At 40.0% G+C, this 18,157-nt stretch overlaps 1 protein-coding gene across 1 annotated transcript in view; it reads right to left on the minus strand.

Annotated features, from left to right (window-relative positions):
* SNAP91 (synaptosome associated protein 91) overlaps positions 1 to 18,157 on the minus strand; it is a 75,708-nt gene that overhangs the window by 11,014 nt on the left and 46,537 nt on the right. The window contains exons 16-23 of the mRNA XM_085299202.1: positions 12,497 to 12,604; positions 11,737 to 11,997; positions 11,457 to 11,534; positions 11,279 to 11,350; positions 10,755 to 10,838; positions 9,723 to 9,806; positions 1,942 to 2,079; positions 516 to 665 (exon numbers count right to left, since the gene is read on the minus strand). Coding sequence (XP_085155328.1) covers positions 516 to 665; positions 1,942 to 2,079; positions 9,723 to 9,806; positions 10,755 to 10,838; positions 11,279 to 11,350; positions 11,457 to 11,534; positions 11,737 to 11,997; positions 12,497 to 12,604 — 975 coding nt within the window. The remainder of the gene's footprint in view (positions 1 to 515; positions 666 to 1,941; positions 2,080 to 9,722; positions 9,807 to 10,754; positions 10,839 to 11,278; positions 11,351 to 11,456; positions 11,535 to 11,736; positions 11,998 to 12,496; positions 12,605 to 18,157) is intronic.

The raw sequence follows: 18,157 nt of genomic DNA on the forward strand, positions 1-18,157 counted from the left end.
AAAGCATTTCAAGAACAATTTTTGGCAAAGCCACTATCCAGGAGAAGATCTGTTTCTTGGCTGGTGTGTACAACTCATTCCATTGCTACTCTATTCTTACTAAACAAAAAGTCAGTTATCTGTCTCCACTAGTTTTATTTCTGTTTAGCGATAAATTCTACTGTGATACCAGACGCTTTGGACAATTTTTAGCACACCATCCTTTTATAACACAGGGGCGGATCCATTAGTGAATCTGACTAGCCTCTGAATGTGCCTGGCATATCCATATGTTATAAGTCGTACTTACAAATAGATCCCATTAATATTCTCAGATTCTGGCACAAAGGACAAGTTAGGACCTTAGAATGCAGGCTCTCTGAATCAGGCCTTATTCCTGCCCAAAGCTTCCCTGATCTCCACATGAAAACAGGAGGGTACCAAAAGAAGAAAGCTAAAGTGGACAAGTATTTGGCCCCACAAACAAATAATGTAGTTGTACAACATGCCACTTAAAACAAAAACTTGTCACTTACTGCCTACTAAGTTTGCAAGAGATGAATCAAGATCACTTCCAAGGCCTTTGCTTGCTGCTGAAGGTGTGACTGTTGGTGTGGCCGAAGGTACTATAGACTGACCAGAAGGAACCATAGTTGGCATAAGAAGATCACCTAAGCCATCAAATACTGGAAGGGAAAGAAGAAGTGGTTTAGAATAGCAGCTGTGGTAAAGAAAAGCTCTACTGGCCACTTTGCTGCTATTCGCAAATACCGCACAGACAATCACGACTAAAGTCTTACCAAAACACAGTTTGACATTAAAAGTAATGCCAACAAGGGCATGCATATCATTTTACTAGACAATGAATGTACAGTAATCCTGAAAGAACTATACGGATGAGAACTAATATGATGCGCATGCCTAAAAACAGTTTAATTGAAGAGTTGAATCTACATAGATAAAGCACTATTTCCACATGTCACTATTTTTCTTAAAGCCATCTTTACAGAGATGTCAGATGCACACATTCGTCAGGAGATATTCATTTAAAGGCTTTTAAAATGAACATCTTGCAGCAAACACCAGTCAGAGTTATGTGGCAAAAACAGTCTTACACATTGATAACTTATGGCAGTAAGAACAGTCTCAAGATGTTACTATTCATTTGCAAGCAGCAGGAAGTTGAGAAGCCTACTAACATCTTAAGACATCAGAAGGAACTAGAACCATCCATACTGACAGATCTAGTCTCTTTAGTCCAGTCATTTATCTCAGAAGTTCATTGTTTAGATCAGTTGAAGTCAAATTGCCTGGTAGGTCTCATTCCAGCACTGATCTGTATTTGAGGTACATGCTAAAGTTAGGTCAACAGGAAAGGGTAACATGTGCACTGGCAAGCAACTAAATAACCAAACAGCAGTACTACTTTGACTTTCTTTCTTTCTTTCTTTCGTTTTTTTTCCCTGTACAGTTGCAGAACTCACCAATTTTAAGTTTGTAGCAAGGACCCAGCATGGAAAGTATAGAATGGAAGAGATACAAACAAAATGATAGCAGTGATGAAAGTTTAAGCTTATAGACAGGCAAAGAACACTCCCTCGGTCTCAGTTTTGTGTACCTTCAGATGCCATGCAAGCTCAAGAATAGCTTCGGCAGCAACAGCAAGACGACTTAGCTACATACTGAATTTACAGAACAGTGGTTTCTTTGAGTAATGCAGTCAAGCACATGCAAGGATGATGTCCACACTATTTCAGTTTCCACTGACATGACAGAATAAAAAATGGGTACAGAGAGCTCCTGGGCATACACCAGCCTAAACACAATCTTGAGCTCTTCCAACAGAGAATAAACAGGGAAATCAGTTATCTTTTGTATTTAGAGCCTAAATGTGATGTCATTAACTCATCTAAAAAAATAACACATACTAGGAAACTCACAGGAAAAAAACCTTTGGCTCACCTGATGCATCAAATGAACTTCCAGTCGTTGGGGTTGTTGTTCCAAAAGCTGCATCAAAGTTAGGCTGTAGTAAGTTGGTTTGAGCTGGAGTGACTGGGGATGGTGATGGAGAGGGAGCAATAAAGGAACCTCCAAAGCCTTGAAAAGGTCACATAAGAGAGGTGTGGACATTAGAGTCTGTCTTGATAGGTTGTGTTAAAAAAAAATAATAAAATAAATAAGGCAACATGATAGAGAAGCTGCTTGCTTTAAAGACCATTTTAAAGAGCTCAGTACTACAACGCACTTTAAAAACCAAAAATCAATGTTTGGTTTTTAATAATACCATGTTTATCATCTAGATATCTGCAGCTCTCTGCAGAGGCAGATCAACAGTTGAAAGTACAATTCTTCCAGTACTGCATACTATAGTTTCAGGCAGAGTAAGTTCATATGTTGAACATAACAATAAGAATTAGTTTGGAACAAAGGGAAATAGAAGACTAGCTTGAAAAAGCCTATGATGACAGTTTTATGGATGCAACTAACTAGAAATTCCAATTAAGAAGTTATTGTTTTACCAGTTCAGTTTAGCCTCTCTCACCATCTTAATGTACCCTGGTCCTCCAGGCCAAGATGTCATCATGTACTGCTTGCCCCCACCCTCCATTCCACAGTTGGATTGACAGTATATACAAGTATAAACAATCCCTAATAACAGCGATTCTCTAACCTAAAAGCAACTCATTCTCATCCTATTCTTAAAATCCCTCCCTCACCTGCTATAAAACTTGATCTCCCTTGTAATTTAACCTTGTTATTTATATTATATATAGATTCTGGAAACCATTTAAATTGGAAATTGTGTAAAGACTATCAAAAAGAAATCAGATACATGACACCTTCTCAGTTCTCTTTAGTCTGAAAGCCAGTCCTCTTGTTCAATCTCTTCTTGACAGTGATGACTAAGACTGCTACACATTTTCAGTGTCTTACCCTTGTTTTTCCCAGATGGTCTAGTCTCCTGGCATTACAAGGCTCAGATCTGAGGCCACCATGTCAACTATATGCAAATACAGCAGCAATATCACTCTGCACATCTTGCAGGCTGTAACTTCTTTTTTCCCCCTTTATCAAAAAGTTTATTTTGCCACAACTCATTGAAAATGAGACTTTGCCATGCCAGCATCCTGCCACTGCCCTAAGATTCTTTGTGGAGAATTTGCGGCCTTAGCATTCTACTTTCTGTATTTAACAGCTAGTTATTGCTGCCTAAGCGTAGAAGCTTACACTTTTCCCTGTTTGAAATTCCTCCTTCAGACCTTTGTCTCTGATTTGTAGCAACATTTTAAATTCTAGTTTTATCCAACATTAATACAGTTCTTTTCACATGGGGGACACCTGGATATTGAAGTACGCTACTCAGTCATAAAGTTGAAATAAAGTACCAAATACAACACCTATTTAGAATCATAGAATCAGTAAGGTTGGAAGGGACCTCTGGAGATCATCTAGTCCAACCTCCCTGCTCAGCAGGCTCACCTAGAGCATGTTAGACAGGGTGGCATCCAGGCGGGCCTTGAATATCTCCAGAGAAGGAGACTCCACAACCTCTCTGGGCAACCTGTGCCAGTGCTCCGTCACTCCGTCACACAGGGAAGAAATTCCCCCTCACGCTCAGGCTCAACTTCCTGTGCTTCAGTTTGTGCCCATTGCCTCTTGTCCTGTCACATGGGGCAACTGTAAAGAGTTTGGCCCCGTCCCCTTGACACCCTCCCTTCAGGTACTTATACACATTGAGAAGATCCCCCCTCAGTCTTCTCTTCCCCAGGCTGAAGAGGCCCAGCTCTCGCAGCCGTTCCTCATAGGGCAGGTGCTCCAGCCCTCTGATCGTCTTCGTAGCCCTACACTGGACTCTCTCCAGGAGTGCCATGTCTCTTTGTACTGGGGAGCCCACAACTGGACACAGGACTCGAGGCCTCATCAGGGCTAAGTAGAGGGGCAGGATCACTTCCCTCGACCTGCTGGCAACACTCTTCTTAATGCAGCCCAGGAGACCATTAGCCTTCTTGACCACAAGGGCACACTGCTGGCTCATGGTCAACCTGTGATCCACCAGAACTCCCAGGTCTTTCTCCACTGAGCTGTTTTCCCAACAGGTCAGCCCCCAGCTTGTACTGGTGCCCAGGGTTATTTCTCCCTAGGTACAAGACCCTGCACTTGCCCTTGTTGAACCTCTTGAGGTTCCTCTCCGCCCAGCTCTCCAGCCTGGCCAGGTCTCTCTGAATGGCAGCACAGCCCTCAGGTGTGTCAGCCACTCCTCCCAGCTTGGGATCAGCAGCAAACTTCCTGAGGATGCGCTCTGTCCCCTCATCCAGGTCACTGATGAAGAAGTTGAACAGGATTGGACCCAATACTGAGCCCTGGGGGACACCACTAGCTACAGGCCTCCAGCTAGACTCCGTGCCACTGATGACGACCCTACTAGCTTTTCCTTTCAGCCAGTTCTCAATCCACCTCCCTGTCCCCTCGTCTAACCCACACTTCCTGAGCTTCTCTAGGAGGATGTTATGGGAGACAGTGTCAAAAGCCTTGCTGAAGTCAAGGTACACAACTTCCACTGCTCTCCCCTCATCTCCCCAGCCAGTCATTCCATCACAGAAGGCTATCAGATTGGTTAAGCAGGATTTCCCCTTGGTGAATCCATGCTGGCTACTCCTGATCACCCATTATCTAATTATATTAAGCTCTTATCACCACTTTATCTCTTTAGTAAGATAGTTTGAGCAACTCATGTTTGAGCAGCCAACTAATTCCTGTCTTCCTTTCTTTCATTCATCTTTCCTCAGCTTTTTTTTCAAACCAAAATCCTCAGCAGAGAGATTAGAGTTGTGTGCTTTCATTGGAACCTGGGCACTATGCCAGCAACTTGCTGTACCATCAGAATACGGGCTTTAGCTGCAGAATGCCTCACCTATATTAACAAATAAATTGGTCCAAGACATACCTCGAAAAGTGCAGCAAACCCAACTAACCCAGCTACAATTGCCACATTGTGGGCAGTGACTGAGAACATTTAGATCATAACTTAAACTGGTCCCTTTAGGTGATACTGACCAATTGCACTGCCTGGAGCCAAGGGAATAAGGAACAGGGAGAAACAGAAGAGCCTGTTTTCCTGCACATTCAACTGAAGAACATTCCAAAAGCCTGCATGAGCTTCCTCATGCTTATCAGAGCCACCTCAGGGTTCTGGCATCAAGAAAATCCTGTTACCCAAACCTTATTCTGTAGCAAGCCACATGATCACAGCTGCTTAATCAGAATGTGGGCAAACATACTAGGACCAGAGAGCAGCCATCAACTCTCCAAGGCGTGTTCCTGAAGTGAGCGGGAAAGAGTAGTAAGTCATTGAATAACTTGGATGGAAACTCTGGAGGTCATGTAGTCAACCTCCCTGTCCACAACAGGTCTAATTGTTACAGGACTTGTCTCATCTTGGACACCTCCAAGGACAGAGGTTCCACAATCTGTCCGAGCAACCCATTCTAGTATTTGTCCATTCCCGTGGTTAAAAGAAGGACTGGGACAAGTCTGACCTCTCCTCGCCCACAGAGCTAGTCACTTCAACCCAGAAAGTAATCAAATTGTTCAGGCATGATTTGTCATTGGTAAATTCATGTTGGGTGTTCAATGCCCTTCTTGTCCTTTCTATCTTTATAAATGGCTTCATTTATAAATCCTGAAAGTTCCTACAAATGGCTTTATGAAGAACTTGCTCAGGGACATAAGTGAGGCTGGCCAGCCTGCAGTTACCCGAAACCTTCTTATTTGCTTTTCTCAGAAGATGGGCATGATGTTTGCCTTTTTCTAGTCATCAGGAACATTCCTGATTGCCAGGACCTTTTGAAGAAGATAGAGTTGCCTCACAATGACATCAGCCAGCTCCCTCAGCACCTCTGGATGCATCCCAACTAGTCCCATGGATTTGTGTATGTCTAAGTGGGTTAAGTGATCCCTAACTCTACCTTCCTGTACTGTGGGTACTGTTTCATTTCCTCAAACTCTCCTAGCTAGAGAGGCTCAGGGATCTTGGAGGCCTGAGGATAGGCCTTAGTAGTGAAAACTGAGGCAAAAAGGCACTGTGTACCTTGGCTTTTTCCATGACCTTTGTCACTAGTTCCCCATACGCTGAGCCCACATTCTCCTTAGTCTTCCTTTTACTGCCAATGTACTTCTGGAAACCTTTCTTGTGCTGTTCAGCTCCCTCGCTAGTTTCAACTCCAGCTGAGCTTTCCTGACTCCATTCCTCCATGGGCAGGCAATGTCTTTGTAGTCCCAAGTAGCCCATCTCTGTTTCCACCTCCCATACACTTCCTTTCTGTGTTTGTGTTCAGTTAGGATTTCCATGTTTGTTCAGGCTGGTCTTCTGCCACACTTGTTCAACTTTCTGTACGTTGGAATGAACTGTTCTTCCTGGAGAAAGCTGTCCTTGAAGATCAGCCAGATCTCTCAGACCCCTCTGCTTTCCAAGGCAGTTTCCCATAGGGTCCTGCCAAGCAGGTCTCTGAACAAACCAAATCTGCTCTTCTTCAGTTTATAACCTCCTTGACTGCAAGTAGCAGTTCTAACAGAGCATCTGCCTTAGCTGCTCTACTGATCCCCTGCATCAAGAAATTACCTCCAATACATTCCAGAAAGTTCCTAGATTACTTACAGCTGGCTGTATCGCCCTTCTAACTGATACTGTGCTAGTCACCAATGAGTGCCAAAGCCTGTGATAGTGAGGCTTTCTTCAGCTGCCTAAAAAAGGCTTCTTCTAATTCCTCTTCTTGATCAGGTGGTTAGTAGTGGACAGCTACTACATCACCAGTGCTGCTCTGTCCTCTGATCTTTAGCATATGTCCTCTCTTGCTTCATCATCTCTCCCAAGGGAAAGTTCCATGTATTCCACTACCTGCAAAATAGTGCTAATCTCCAGAGAATCAAATCAGAAGTGAGATGACAAAACATGGTGATAATAAAGGCAGCTGACTCCAGCAAATCCTAAAGCACCAGAACTACCACTGAAAGATCCTATTCTGTTAGAGGCATTCAATCTTCCAAGCCAGAATGAGGACCTTAGCAGCAGCAGATGACATGATTATCAATTTATAAGATTCTGTTTCAAAAGTTATGTAAGCTTTTATAAAACCTTACAAAGTCTCCGTCTTTCCAGCCACAGGAGAGAATCCTCCACAACTTCAACAAAGTTTTTGCATCAGGATTCGTCTTAAGGCCATAGGTTTTGTACACTGTAACAGCAACATCAGGCACAGAAGCCACGAAAATGCTTTAAGAGATCAAATTCTTACTCATCTAATACTTGCACAAGACCCAGAGCGAGTCTGCAGAAACAACAGCAACTAAATTCATGAGATGTGTTGTCTGTACATCCCCAACTGCCTGCTTTTGAGGTTGCTTGTACTTACACATTAGAGTAAGGTTTCCTGTAAGAACACCCAATTAGAGTACATACTGGGATATGCACGCATGCAATCAAATACAGAGATCTAGAAGGGGAAAAGAACTAAAGACTATCATATTTATCAGCATAATTCTATTCTTGTCTACTGAGAGGCTTAGAGGCATATGAAAAAATCCTACAACATTTTTTAAGTGAGCCAAGAATAGTTTAGCTACTTATTTCACAGCAGTGCATTTAGGACAACAATGCCTAGTAAGTATACTTGTAATATTATGCATATAAACACTTAGAATGACTAAACATTCATTAACCATGAAGGACAAGCCTTCAGCCACCATACGAAATCTGGATAATCTTAAATTTAAAACTGAATTACACTGCAGGCTATACATCTGCCATTATCTAGGGTGAACAAATGCTTAGCAATATGCTGTGCTGTTTACAGACTCTGTGCCTGCCAAATAGAGATTCAAACCTAGTCATAGCCATTTTAAATGCATACAAGCAAAAAAATCTATTCACTCCGACAAGCAGGTTTGCTGGAGATTTTAGACTTATGACATCATTTTTTGCAACTTAGGTTTTAACTTAATATGACTCAAAGCACACTGATGAAGTTTAAGCCACCTGCAATATAATTCTTACTACAGCTTAAGTGCAGTTACAGACCAGGACAGAAAACATTTTATATTCTGATTTTCGCATAAACTGGATTAGCTTCTTGACAAGATCTCTGCACTCAGTTCCCTAATAACACTCACAACCACAAAGGGTAGCAGCCAGTATTTTCCTTGCAAAATTACTGGTATGATGCTTCAGAACCTAGTGATTAAAGCTTGATCTCCATCCTAAAGCTATCCATAGACTGTTTAACCAATGCACAGAATTACAGAAGCACTGTTAAGACAAAAGAAGGACTTATAATTTAAGATCCAGAAACAGTCTCTACTAAAATTTAGCATACATTTACAAATTTTATCCTACTTTAAGTAGCTGGCTTGCTGGTATTCAGACAGATTCAGAACAGACATATAAATTATTCTCTAGAACACTTGTACTTTCTTGTAGCATGAACAGGAAACACCAAAAGATAGACCAGGTACCAGCAAAATTGTTCTCTTCTGAGATGGTTTCTGAATGTAAGCACCATTTGAAGCAACTCATAAATCCTGAGATGTCTCACTTGAGTTATGTGTTTCTCACGCGATGGAGGATCTCTCAGGAGCTTATGGAAGGCAAAACATACACTTCTGATACAGTGTAAGCTGGCACGAGAGACTTTTGGACATACAGGCAGCAAATGAGGCCATAGTCCATCCCAGCTGGAAAAGTTAATAGTTGCATGAAGGGCAGACTTTTACTCCAGCCCAGAATTAAAACCACAAAGGTACGATATTAAGCCTTCTATCATCTTCTAGCTTGTGAAGGACAACCTATGGACAAATTCACCTTCTGGAAACATGGGAAAGAATTACCTAGTCCCTTCTCAAATCAGGAATGGTCTAGTTTTCTTTAAACCTGAGGAAGACATGCTAGGGTCTTGTTCTCTACAAATTTCAATTTGGGGCAGGGAAGAGTCACTACTGTTTAGCAAAATCACTATAGCCACTAAAGTATGTGGTGTAGCAGAAAGTTCAGAGAATGGCAAAAACAGAATTCAACTGAAGCTGCTCCAGCTGTAGGATGCAGACTAGAATTATACGAATATTCAGCCTTCAAAATAATTAAGACAGTTTGATGCCACATTCAGCGCTAGCAGGGGTGTCATCCTACCCAGTATAAGAAGAGAGGTTATATCACTTCAGTGCTCTTGTGCTCAAAACTCTCTCTCTCCTCTCATCCCATTCTCCTTGGCTAAATGCAAGACAGTTGCTAATTCACTCATTCAAACTTCTAACAGGTAAGTGTGTAACCTGCCTCAATTAAATCAACCAAGAAACAAAGATGAGTTATCAGTGGGGAATAAACAGCACAACCTGGAATACTCTCTTGCTTAAGTACTGCTGCAATCAGTCACAGAAACTTTATCTGAATACCCTCATTCAGTACACTATAGAAAAATAAGGCACATGTAGGAGATAGGAAAATGAAAAACATGCAATAAAGATTATTTAGGAAGCTAGTTTGTACACTTAATATAATGCTTCCATTATCAATAGCCATAAAGTCTAAAAATTAAGGAAGCTTCTGAACAATATTTTATTCCACTGCAAAAGTCTATTTATACCCAAGGAACACACAGGATTTCACAAAGACTATTTCTTAGATTTCTCACATAAACGGCAAGTTAAAAAAAAAAAAAAAGAAAGAAAAAGACAGAAAAGTTCTTTATTACCAGCCAGTAGGTCTGCAGAAGCTGAGGAACTAGAAGCAGCCTGGGTTGCGGGCTGGGGTTCAGAAGCACTACTTCCAAAAGCATCTAAAGGGAATTCCAGAAGGCAGCAAGAAAAGGTGAAGAGTTCAAGACTAAATATACCCATTCATCACTTTTATTTTAAACAAAAGATGGCAATAGGATAGCCATTTCATTTGTCAGATGGAAAAAATAAAAGTACTTGGCAGAGCAGTACCACAGACACAAAGCTCAGGGGGAAAGGAGGAGAGGCAACACACCAGCACATCAAAGAAATCTGTTTTTCTATAAGCAAGTGCAACATGGAAGAGGATGATATCAATACCAATCAGTGAGGCTGGCAAGTCCTCTTAGTTGGGCCTCTTCTCAGAAAGTCCATACAAAAAACACGGTTTTAGGCTAGAGAGTTAAAGCCCTTTGGAGATGAAAGCACTAAATAAAAGGCTGGAGTAATTCCAGCCAGAACTTACGGACTCACATTAAGTCTTTTTAGAAGGATATTTCACTAAGGTTTGAAAATTCACTACTTTAAGTAACATTCCTGTTCTACAACACTGCTAGAGTTGGCTGTGCCCATCCAAATTTTCACCATGACAAATCTGAAAGAAATCTTATAATGCAGATAGCCAATTTCAGAAAAGTCACCCTGAAAACTTCAGCTTCTTAGAGAAACAAAACTAAGAGAAACCAATATGAACATGGAGAGTTGCGAAGGTGGAGGAGGGGGAAAGGGAAAGCACATAACACACTTTCATTAGACCTCTGAGGTGAAGAGTCACACATGCACTGACTAAAGATAGAATGGCAAATGTAATGGCAAAAGAATGGCAACACTGACAGCTTATTTGCAGTTCATTATTTGTTGTGCAATATGAAGAACCAGATGAGTTGGTATTAGCTGCAATGCTGCACAGAAAAGCCGTAAGAAGGAGAATCTGCAGCTTTAGCAAAGCGCAAAGGTAATTGAAACGAAGTGATTCAGCTCTGAAGTGGTGAGGAAAGAAAAATACCCACCACCAAATAGGTCAATCACACCTGAAGAATCCACCTTTGCTGGAGAGGCAGTGGGTAGAGGAGAGGGGGTTGCAAATGCATCCACTGCAGTAAGCACAGGATAAACAATATTTAGTATCAGCAAGGCAGTAATGATAGCTAAATATTTCAAAACCACATGGGTGCATCAGTTAGAACTACAGGATCAGTAAATTCCGGTAACAGTCTTCAGAACTGCAAACAGAAAGTGCTACTTTTCTCATACAGCAACTGAAAACCACAGTACTTTTCAAAAGCCATTCTTGTTTAATAATTTCCTTGTGTTTAGAGAAGGATTTGCTCTCTTAACATACACATCACTTAGCTTCAGTGTCAGCCACTTCATGGTTCACATCTTCAGCAACTGCTGATCTTGTGACTAAAGTATCAACAACCCCCCAACTTGGTGTTTCAGCTTAAAGATGCAAGCTGGTGATAAGTCTTATTTTTACTCTTGACAGAAAACCTGGAAGCCTGTAGGATGTCCTGTGAAAAGAAGCACTCACCAGATAAGAGATCAGCAGTGAGAGAACTCTCAGGCACAGGAGAAGCTCCATGTGGTGGTGATGAAAAAGCATCTTCCAGAAATGAAAAAAAGTCAAGGAGAAATCAGTATCATTCAAGTCAGTTAACACAATAACAAAGCATCAAAGCAGCAGAGTATATGAAAATTGCTGTCTTTACCTGTACCAAACAGATCTATGCTAGGTGTAGCATCTGGTTTAGGAGCTGCAGGTACATCAGGAACAGACTCAAATAAATCTAAGACCAAGAACATACATGTCTTTAACTCATTTTTGAAAAACAGGACTGAAAGCAGAACTTCCAGCTTTTGCATATCACATTTGGAGTTAACAGGCTTTCTCATTTGAAAGTCCAGAACACAGCATGCATATGAAAATGATTTATTTTGTATTCCTGACAGATCAATTCACCAGAATCAAAGAGTTAAAAACAAAATTACCACCAAAGATATCTAGAGCAGGAGGAGCGGAGGTGGTGGTGGGAGCAGAAGTGGTGGCAGTAGTTGTGGTGGCAGTAGCTGTAGTGGCAGTAGCAGCAGCAGCAGCAACAGCAGCAGCTGGAGAAGGAGTAGTTGCAGGAGCTGGAGTGGCTGCGCTAGTTGTAGGGGTAACTACAGGAACAGCAGACTCTGTTGGCTTCATAGCAAAGAGGTCCAGCTCAGGAGCAGCCTCTGCACTACCTTCGGATGGGGCAAAGGGGTCTTGTAAAAAGGAGAGGGGAAATATATGTGTATGCATATTTAGGATCATTAAAGGAGGAAGTTAACAAAGCAACTACAAGCACTGCACATACTGCAAATACACACACACACACAAATGAGGTTGGTCTAACATCTAGCCTACTTATCTAGACACATTACTTATGTTTTTCCAAAATAAAGATGATCTGAAAGGTTGAAGAGTCTAGATATTGAAGGGCAAACAAGGCCAAAAAAAAGATAAGAGACATGATGAAAGAATATCCAGTTTAACAGATTACTGCTTACAAAACTCAGCACTGCCAGAATCATTTATTAGCACTACTGTATAAGCATAGTTACTGGGACTCAGAAACTGGCAGTTTTGTTAAACATGCTCTTCAGTCTAAAGTTTGTTTTGACAAATTGCGAACATTATTAAGAAAATTTCAGAAAAACACACTGCCATGTAGTTTAACAAAAAACAGCAAAACAAGAGACCATCTAATGACTTAAAACCCACCATTTCCTGAACATGCATCAAGAGCTGCTGCTACAGGGGTTGGGGTAGCTGGTGCTGCTGCCCCTTCAGTTGCTGCAGGGGCTTCCCCAGGAGAAGCTGCAAAGGCATCTTGGGTGCAGTTTAAGAACAGAAATTAAAAGGAAAAGGATAAAGAGAAGAAAAATATAGTAAAAGAACCAAGTTAAATTGCACAGGTAGGTTCCCTTATACAACATGAATGTTGTTACTCTGACCGCGAGACAAGTCATGCAGCACATAGGCTTTGTCTCCCCCAATCCCACACAAGCATTTTCAAATAGGATTTGAAGATGGAGCTTTTGGGGCTGCCAGTAGAAATTTCAGTAAACATAAACAAAAAAAAAAAAAAAGAAAAAGAAAAAGAAAAAAAAAGCATTATTCTGATTGTATAAGGGTTCACAGCAACATGCTCATATACTACCCAAAATCAACTAATGAAGGAATAAAGGACAGAGGTATGGCATTAAGTTGGTGTTAATAAAGATATTAAATTTTCATGCTCAAAGCCCGCAATATATGTATGATTAACCAATAACTGTGAGTTTACTCGCACAGCGCTTTGCAAACTTAAGCGCTGTTATGAATAACAAATCAGTTATATTAGCAGAGATCTATTCTGATTATTTCTAGCATTTAAGCCACACAATATCTGAGAAACAGAACTTACTAGTTTCTTAACAGTACTCCAGTAGGATCTTTCCGAAGGCAGAAAGTCTAATGCATAAGTATTGTTACTCAGCTTGCTTTTGACAGATCAAGGACATTGACCTAAACTATTGGTCAGCCATAACTAGTTTATCTCTATTTCTTTGAGAATCATCATCAAGGCCAACCAATCCAGCCAATTCAGATAAGGTAACTGTAATTAATTCTTGGGTTTTGTTTGGCTGGCTTTTGGTTTCCTCTTCGTAAGTGAGGTATTTGAATTGCAAGCTCTGAACTTTTACGGCATTATTCCTAGACTTAAACCACCATCTGTAGCTCTTAATTCCATGAAATAGTCCTAATAGACAGTACTATTTGGACTACTCTTCATAAGCAAGCATTTTCTTCACAAAGAAATTGTGCAATCAAAATGTCATGATTTAAGACATTCATAAGGCATTTTTCTATTACTTCAAAGATAGCAAGTTCAAAAATTTCTGTAGGGGGGAATGATGCAATTGCACTATCAAACTAGCATAGGAAAAAAGCTTAGCATGCTTTAATTTAGGTCTCAATTTTAAAATGAAAATGACCATTTTAAAACAAGTTTGTGCCAGTTAATCTAAAAAGCTCAAAAAGACATGCATCTAAACTTCATGCATCTCTTCAGAAGAGATGGAAGCTGATTATTCTTGTTCAATAGAATTAAAATGAGTTAAAAGCAAAAGAAAAGGCCTGCTAATAAGCCATTTCAAATATAATTCTATTTTTTTCATGTAATAGAGTTAAATAACCAAACTGGATGGCAGTTGTCCAAGTAAAATATCATAAACAGTCAAAAGTCACTGTATTGTATGCATACCAGGTGCTGGCATACCACTTAGAAGAAACTGGACTGAACAGAGAATTGGACTGAAGAGTTGTGAATTCAAATACACAGTAATGTGTAATGTGTATTACTTTTTGCTCGACAGGGCTAGCCTTCATATGGAAAGCCACTCTGTTTCTTTCAAAAAAAAAAAAAAAAACATTTCCATCCACATATGCCTATAGGTTAGTATAGGTGGTGTAACAGCTAAATTAATAATGGAATTTAAAAGAAAAACACCATGATCTGTACAGAAAAATATCATGAGGAGTTTAAGAAACTCTATGAGCTTAGAGACAGACCTGCCTCAATAGCTCACCCTCTAAAACACAGTTCACACCAAGGGTTTAGGTAAGTCCTTCCTGAAACTTGCCACAGAGCTAATGCTTAAGACTTCCACAGCCTTTCAAAGGATCTGCTGTACCTGCACTGACTTCAACTAAAATCTTGCATCACATGCAGAAATGAGAACAACTGTGTACTGCCTATTTCATTAGTCAAAAAAACTAGACTGCTTATTTTCCTTTTTGTTCTGCAAAACTGCTGAATAACTCTACATCTGTATATTCAGCATTGCAAAAGATCCTTTCCCTTTAAAGCAGTTACTGAATTTAATTTATGCCACTTTCCTACACTTGTGCATCTTACGCTTCAAAAATGAATCTAACTTTTTGCTTCAAGAATAAAGTAGTACATGCTCTTTGGTTCAGTTTATCGTCAGACTGGGAGGCAACTTAGAGAAATACTGCCAAAACCTTTGCAAGTTCATACTACATGGAACATCTGTTAGAAGTGATTGGTACGTATTATGCACTGCATATCACTTAAGTTGTTAAATTGTTAAATGAAAAACAGATCTTACTGAAATGATATGTAAAGAGGGGACCTCTAAGTTCCGAAGTAGTGAAATAGTGCTTCTGTGTGTCTTGTCTTCAGCAAAATAAATGCCATTGAAAAGTGATTTGTTTAGTTTCATAAATTCAGGCTTTTTATTTGATGCCATGGCATCAATGTGCTAAAGTATTTTGCTCACACATGATGATACAGCTGAAATACAATCATTTAATGTAATTTATTGTATTACAAATATGTGAAACTTTACGTAAAGTCATGAGTATAGGAAAAAAAATCATAGAACTAAAATGTGCAGGAAAAAATATTTTTGGTTTCTGTATTTTTTAAGTCACTCTACATTTTTTTTTTGACCTGAGTGCACACTAAATATTCCACTAGGCTCAGTGCCAGCAAACAATCATAAAAAAGAAAAGAGATTTCTTCTTTGCTTTTAAATTAGCGCTAGTTTGTCTTTCACTATTGGCACAGTAACAGCATGTTCCAGCTTAAAACAGACATTCATTAGTTCTGAAGTGACAAAACAGTCTTGATAACTTTGCCTTTAGTTTTGTTAAAGGTATAACTAAACCATAGTTCTGCTGCCTACTTACGATTCATGTCATCTGAATGTCTAATAACTGACATTTGCACAGTATCTGTCATTTCTTGTTACTCGCACTGTTTATGTTATAAACATATTACTGGTAAGAACACATCCAAAAATACTATGTTCAAGTTCTACTATTGAGATACAAGTCATTTCCAGATATTTTACCTTTCTTCTACCTTTAGATTTCTCCCTCTCAGGACTGATTCCAGTTGCACTTTGGAAACATAGTCCCATTTCTCTTAGAAAGAAGATAAGGAATTTCTCAGCTTGGACCAGTTAACTGAAAACTTGCTCATTAGCCAGACTGAATCCTTTAAAAAGCTATGCTGGATCAACCCTGAATTTCTCACCTGCTTTCCAAGTCTGTATTAGACAAGGATGTAATGCAGAACTGCTGTTCCTCCTAAAGACTCTACAAGTCCAGTTATCGGAAGCATAAAGACTCCCATCAGTTAAAGGACCAGGGACATAGCGCAAGAGAATACTAAGTAACACCCACTGCTGCAGTCTCATCTTTTGCTGCTTTCATTTACTTGTCTGTCTTTTCCCTGCAGCTTTCAGCCTCCTTTCCCTACCCTGCCACCCCTTGCAGGCTTTTTTCATTCTTTCTCTTTAGATGACTCCCCTTGTTCCTTCCCATACTACACCTAACCACCAAAAATCCATGCACAGCAACTAAGAACTGACAAGCAGCAAAAAGTGAAAGCAAACCTGAAGACCCTTATTAAGATAAGGGCCGGTATGCCTAGCACTACAGAGGCTAGATAGTCACAGTGTCTGCCCAAAACGTACCACCTCTTGCACTGCATGTGCACCATAAACTCTGAAGGAACAAGGAACATCAGCATAGGCAGTAGTGACAGATGTGTCACACATCTGTATGGCAGAGGGGGCTTCAGAAGAAAGAAAGAAAACCAAGAAACCCCCAAGACTAGAAGATGAAAGTTCAGTACAGACTCCAGCATTTAAAAAGAGGCGGACCTGTGGGTGTCTAGAAGGTATTATGTCACTCACATCACACACATTACCGAGTGTGTTCAGAGATTCTTCTTCTCGAGAACCAGAGATTTTCAGTCTAGTAATTAGATGCTATTGTAAATAATAAAACCTTGACTTTTCCTGTAGTGTTCCAGAAAGATTCAGTACTCACCTAATAGGCAACCCACTACAGACTTACAGTATTCAAACAACAAAAAACAATTCTCTTTAAATTAAGACATCTAGTCACTGAAGTTTGGGTACCTTACTGCAGAGGTAAACTGTCTTTACACATTGGCAGATGAAGGCAACTCAGTTCCTAATAATGATTTCATAAGTGTCACTAAATAGTCTAAAGAGCAGTTAAATCATCAAATGCTAAAAGCATCCAGCTCTTTGCCACTTTATAAACACACAGGTAGAGACAGTATCTTGTAGTAGCCATTTTTGCAGTCCCAAGGTAAGTGGAAGAACTACCAAAAATTGAACATCTTACTGTTGTAGGACTAGAAGAATAGACAAGGAATTTTTCTAATCCACTTCAAAATTTACAGTAGTTCCCAGTCATCAGACTGCAATTTAATTTTTAAAAGGTTATATATCTATGCTAAGTTAATAATGCAATTTAAAAGTCTTATAATAAAAATTGTCTCACCTTCCAAAGTCTACACACTGGAAGTTTCACATGCTATGCAGTTGAGCAGATGCTAATGAGCACAGGCCTCACTCAGTAACATGCCTCAACTTCTATTACACAGGCTTCTGATAACAACCCACATAAGATTTCTTAGTGGAAGGATACCACTTTTTAACTAGTCAGAACTGCTGCCCAAGTAGCAAACAACTTTAAATTGCTTCTCAACTGCCTCAATCTGTGGCACTTGGTCTAGTATACCTCTTTATACAAGGAGGGATTAAGTAGCAGTGTAGCAGTCCTACTCCCTTCTTACGGCTTCTCAGCAATTTCACTAGGGATATCTCAAAGGTCAGTCCTGAACACAGGCTCTATCTGGGAAATTTCAGGCTTTAGGAAACACCTTTGTAGCCAAACTGTGCATGTATTAGACTTCTCCTGTACTTCTGTCCTTAGAAGCAAGAGATAGCAAGCACATCCATACAGAGAACATACAGCAAAGTTCTGGAACTAAATTTTGACAGCAAGCAAATTATTACTAAATCTTGACATCCACTGTCACGCTGGGAGTAAGCTTCAGAGACAACTAGGAAAATGGAGTAGTCAGATAATCTTAAATCCAAAGTAAAATATGTTAGTTTGTAAATCAGAAGGTCTGCCCATCAAGCTGGGTTGTATCATGTTGAAAAGACACAGAGGCATTTCTGACTTGCTGTTGTGAAGTCTTATACTCCAATAGAGTGAGAAGAAAGCTGGCAACAGACAGAGAAGACTTCATTCTTACCCAAGGGTTTAGCAACTAACATTAGAGAGGGAAAGAGCATATATAAGAAAAGTTATAAAACAATGATGCCTATACATTAGCTGCATATTTGGCATCCAATACAAGTTCACTGTAACTCTAATTTACTGTTAGAAATTCTGCAGAATGTAGAATCCTGAAATACTGTAATTTCAGGTGGCTCAATACCAAATTTCAAGTAAAGAGCTAACAAAACATAACATAGCTCTGTGACAGAAGCATGACATTTAAGAGGCAAGAAGCTGCCAGGCCCATCCTCTCCAGTGCAGTAA

This window comes from Rhea americana, unplaced genomic scaffold, assembly GCF_003343005.1.
Source record: "Rhea americana isolate MKP2758 unplaced genomic scaffold, rheAme1 scaffold_147, whole genome shotgun sequence".
In the NCBI taxonomy this organism is placed as follows: Eukaryota; Metazoa; Chordata; class Aves; order Rheiformes; family Rheidae; genus Rhea; species Rhea americana.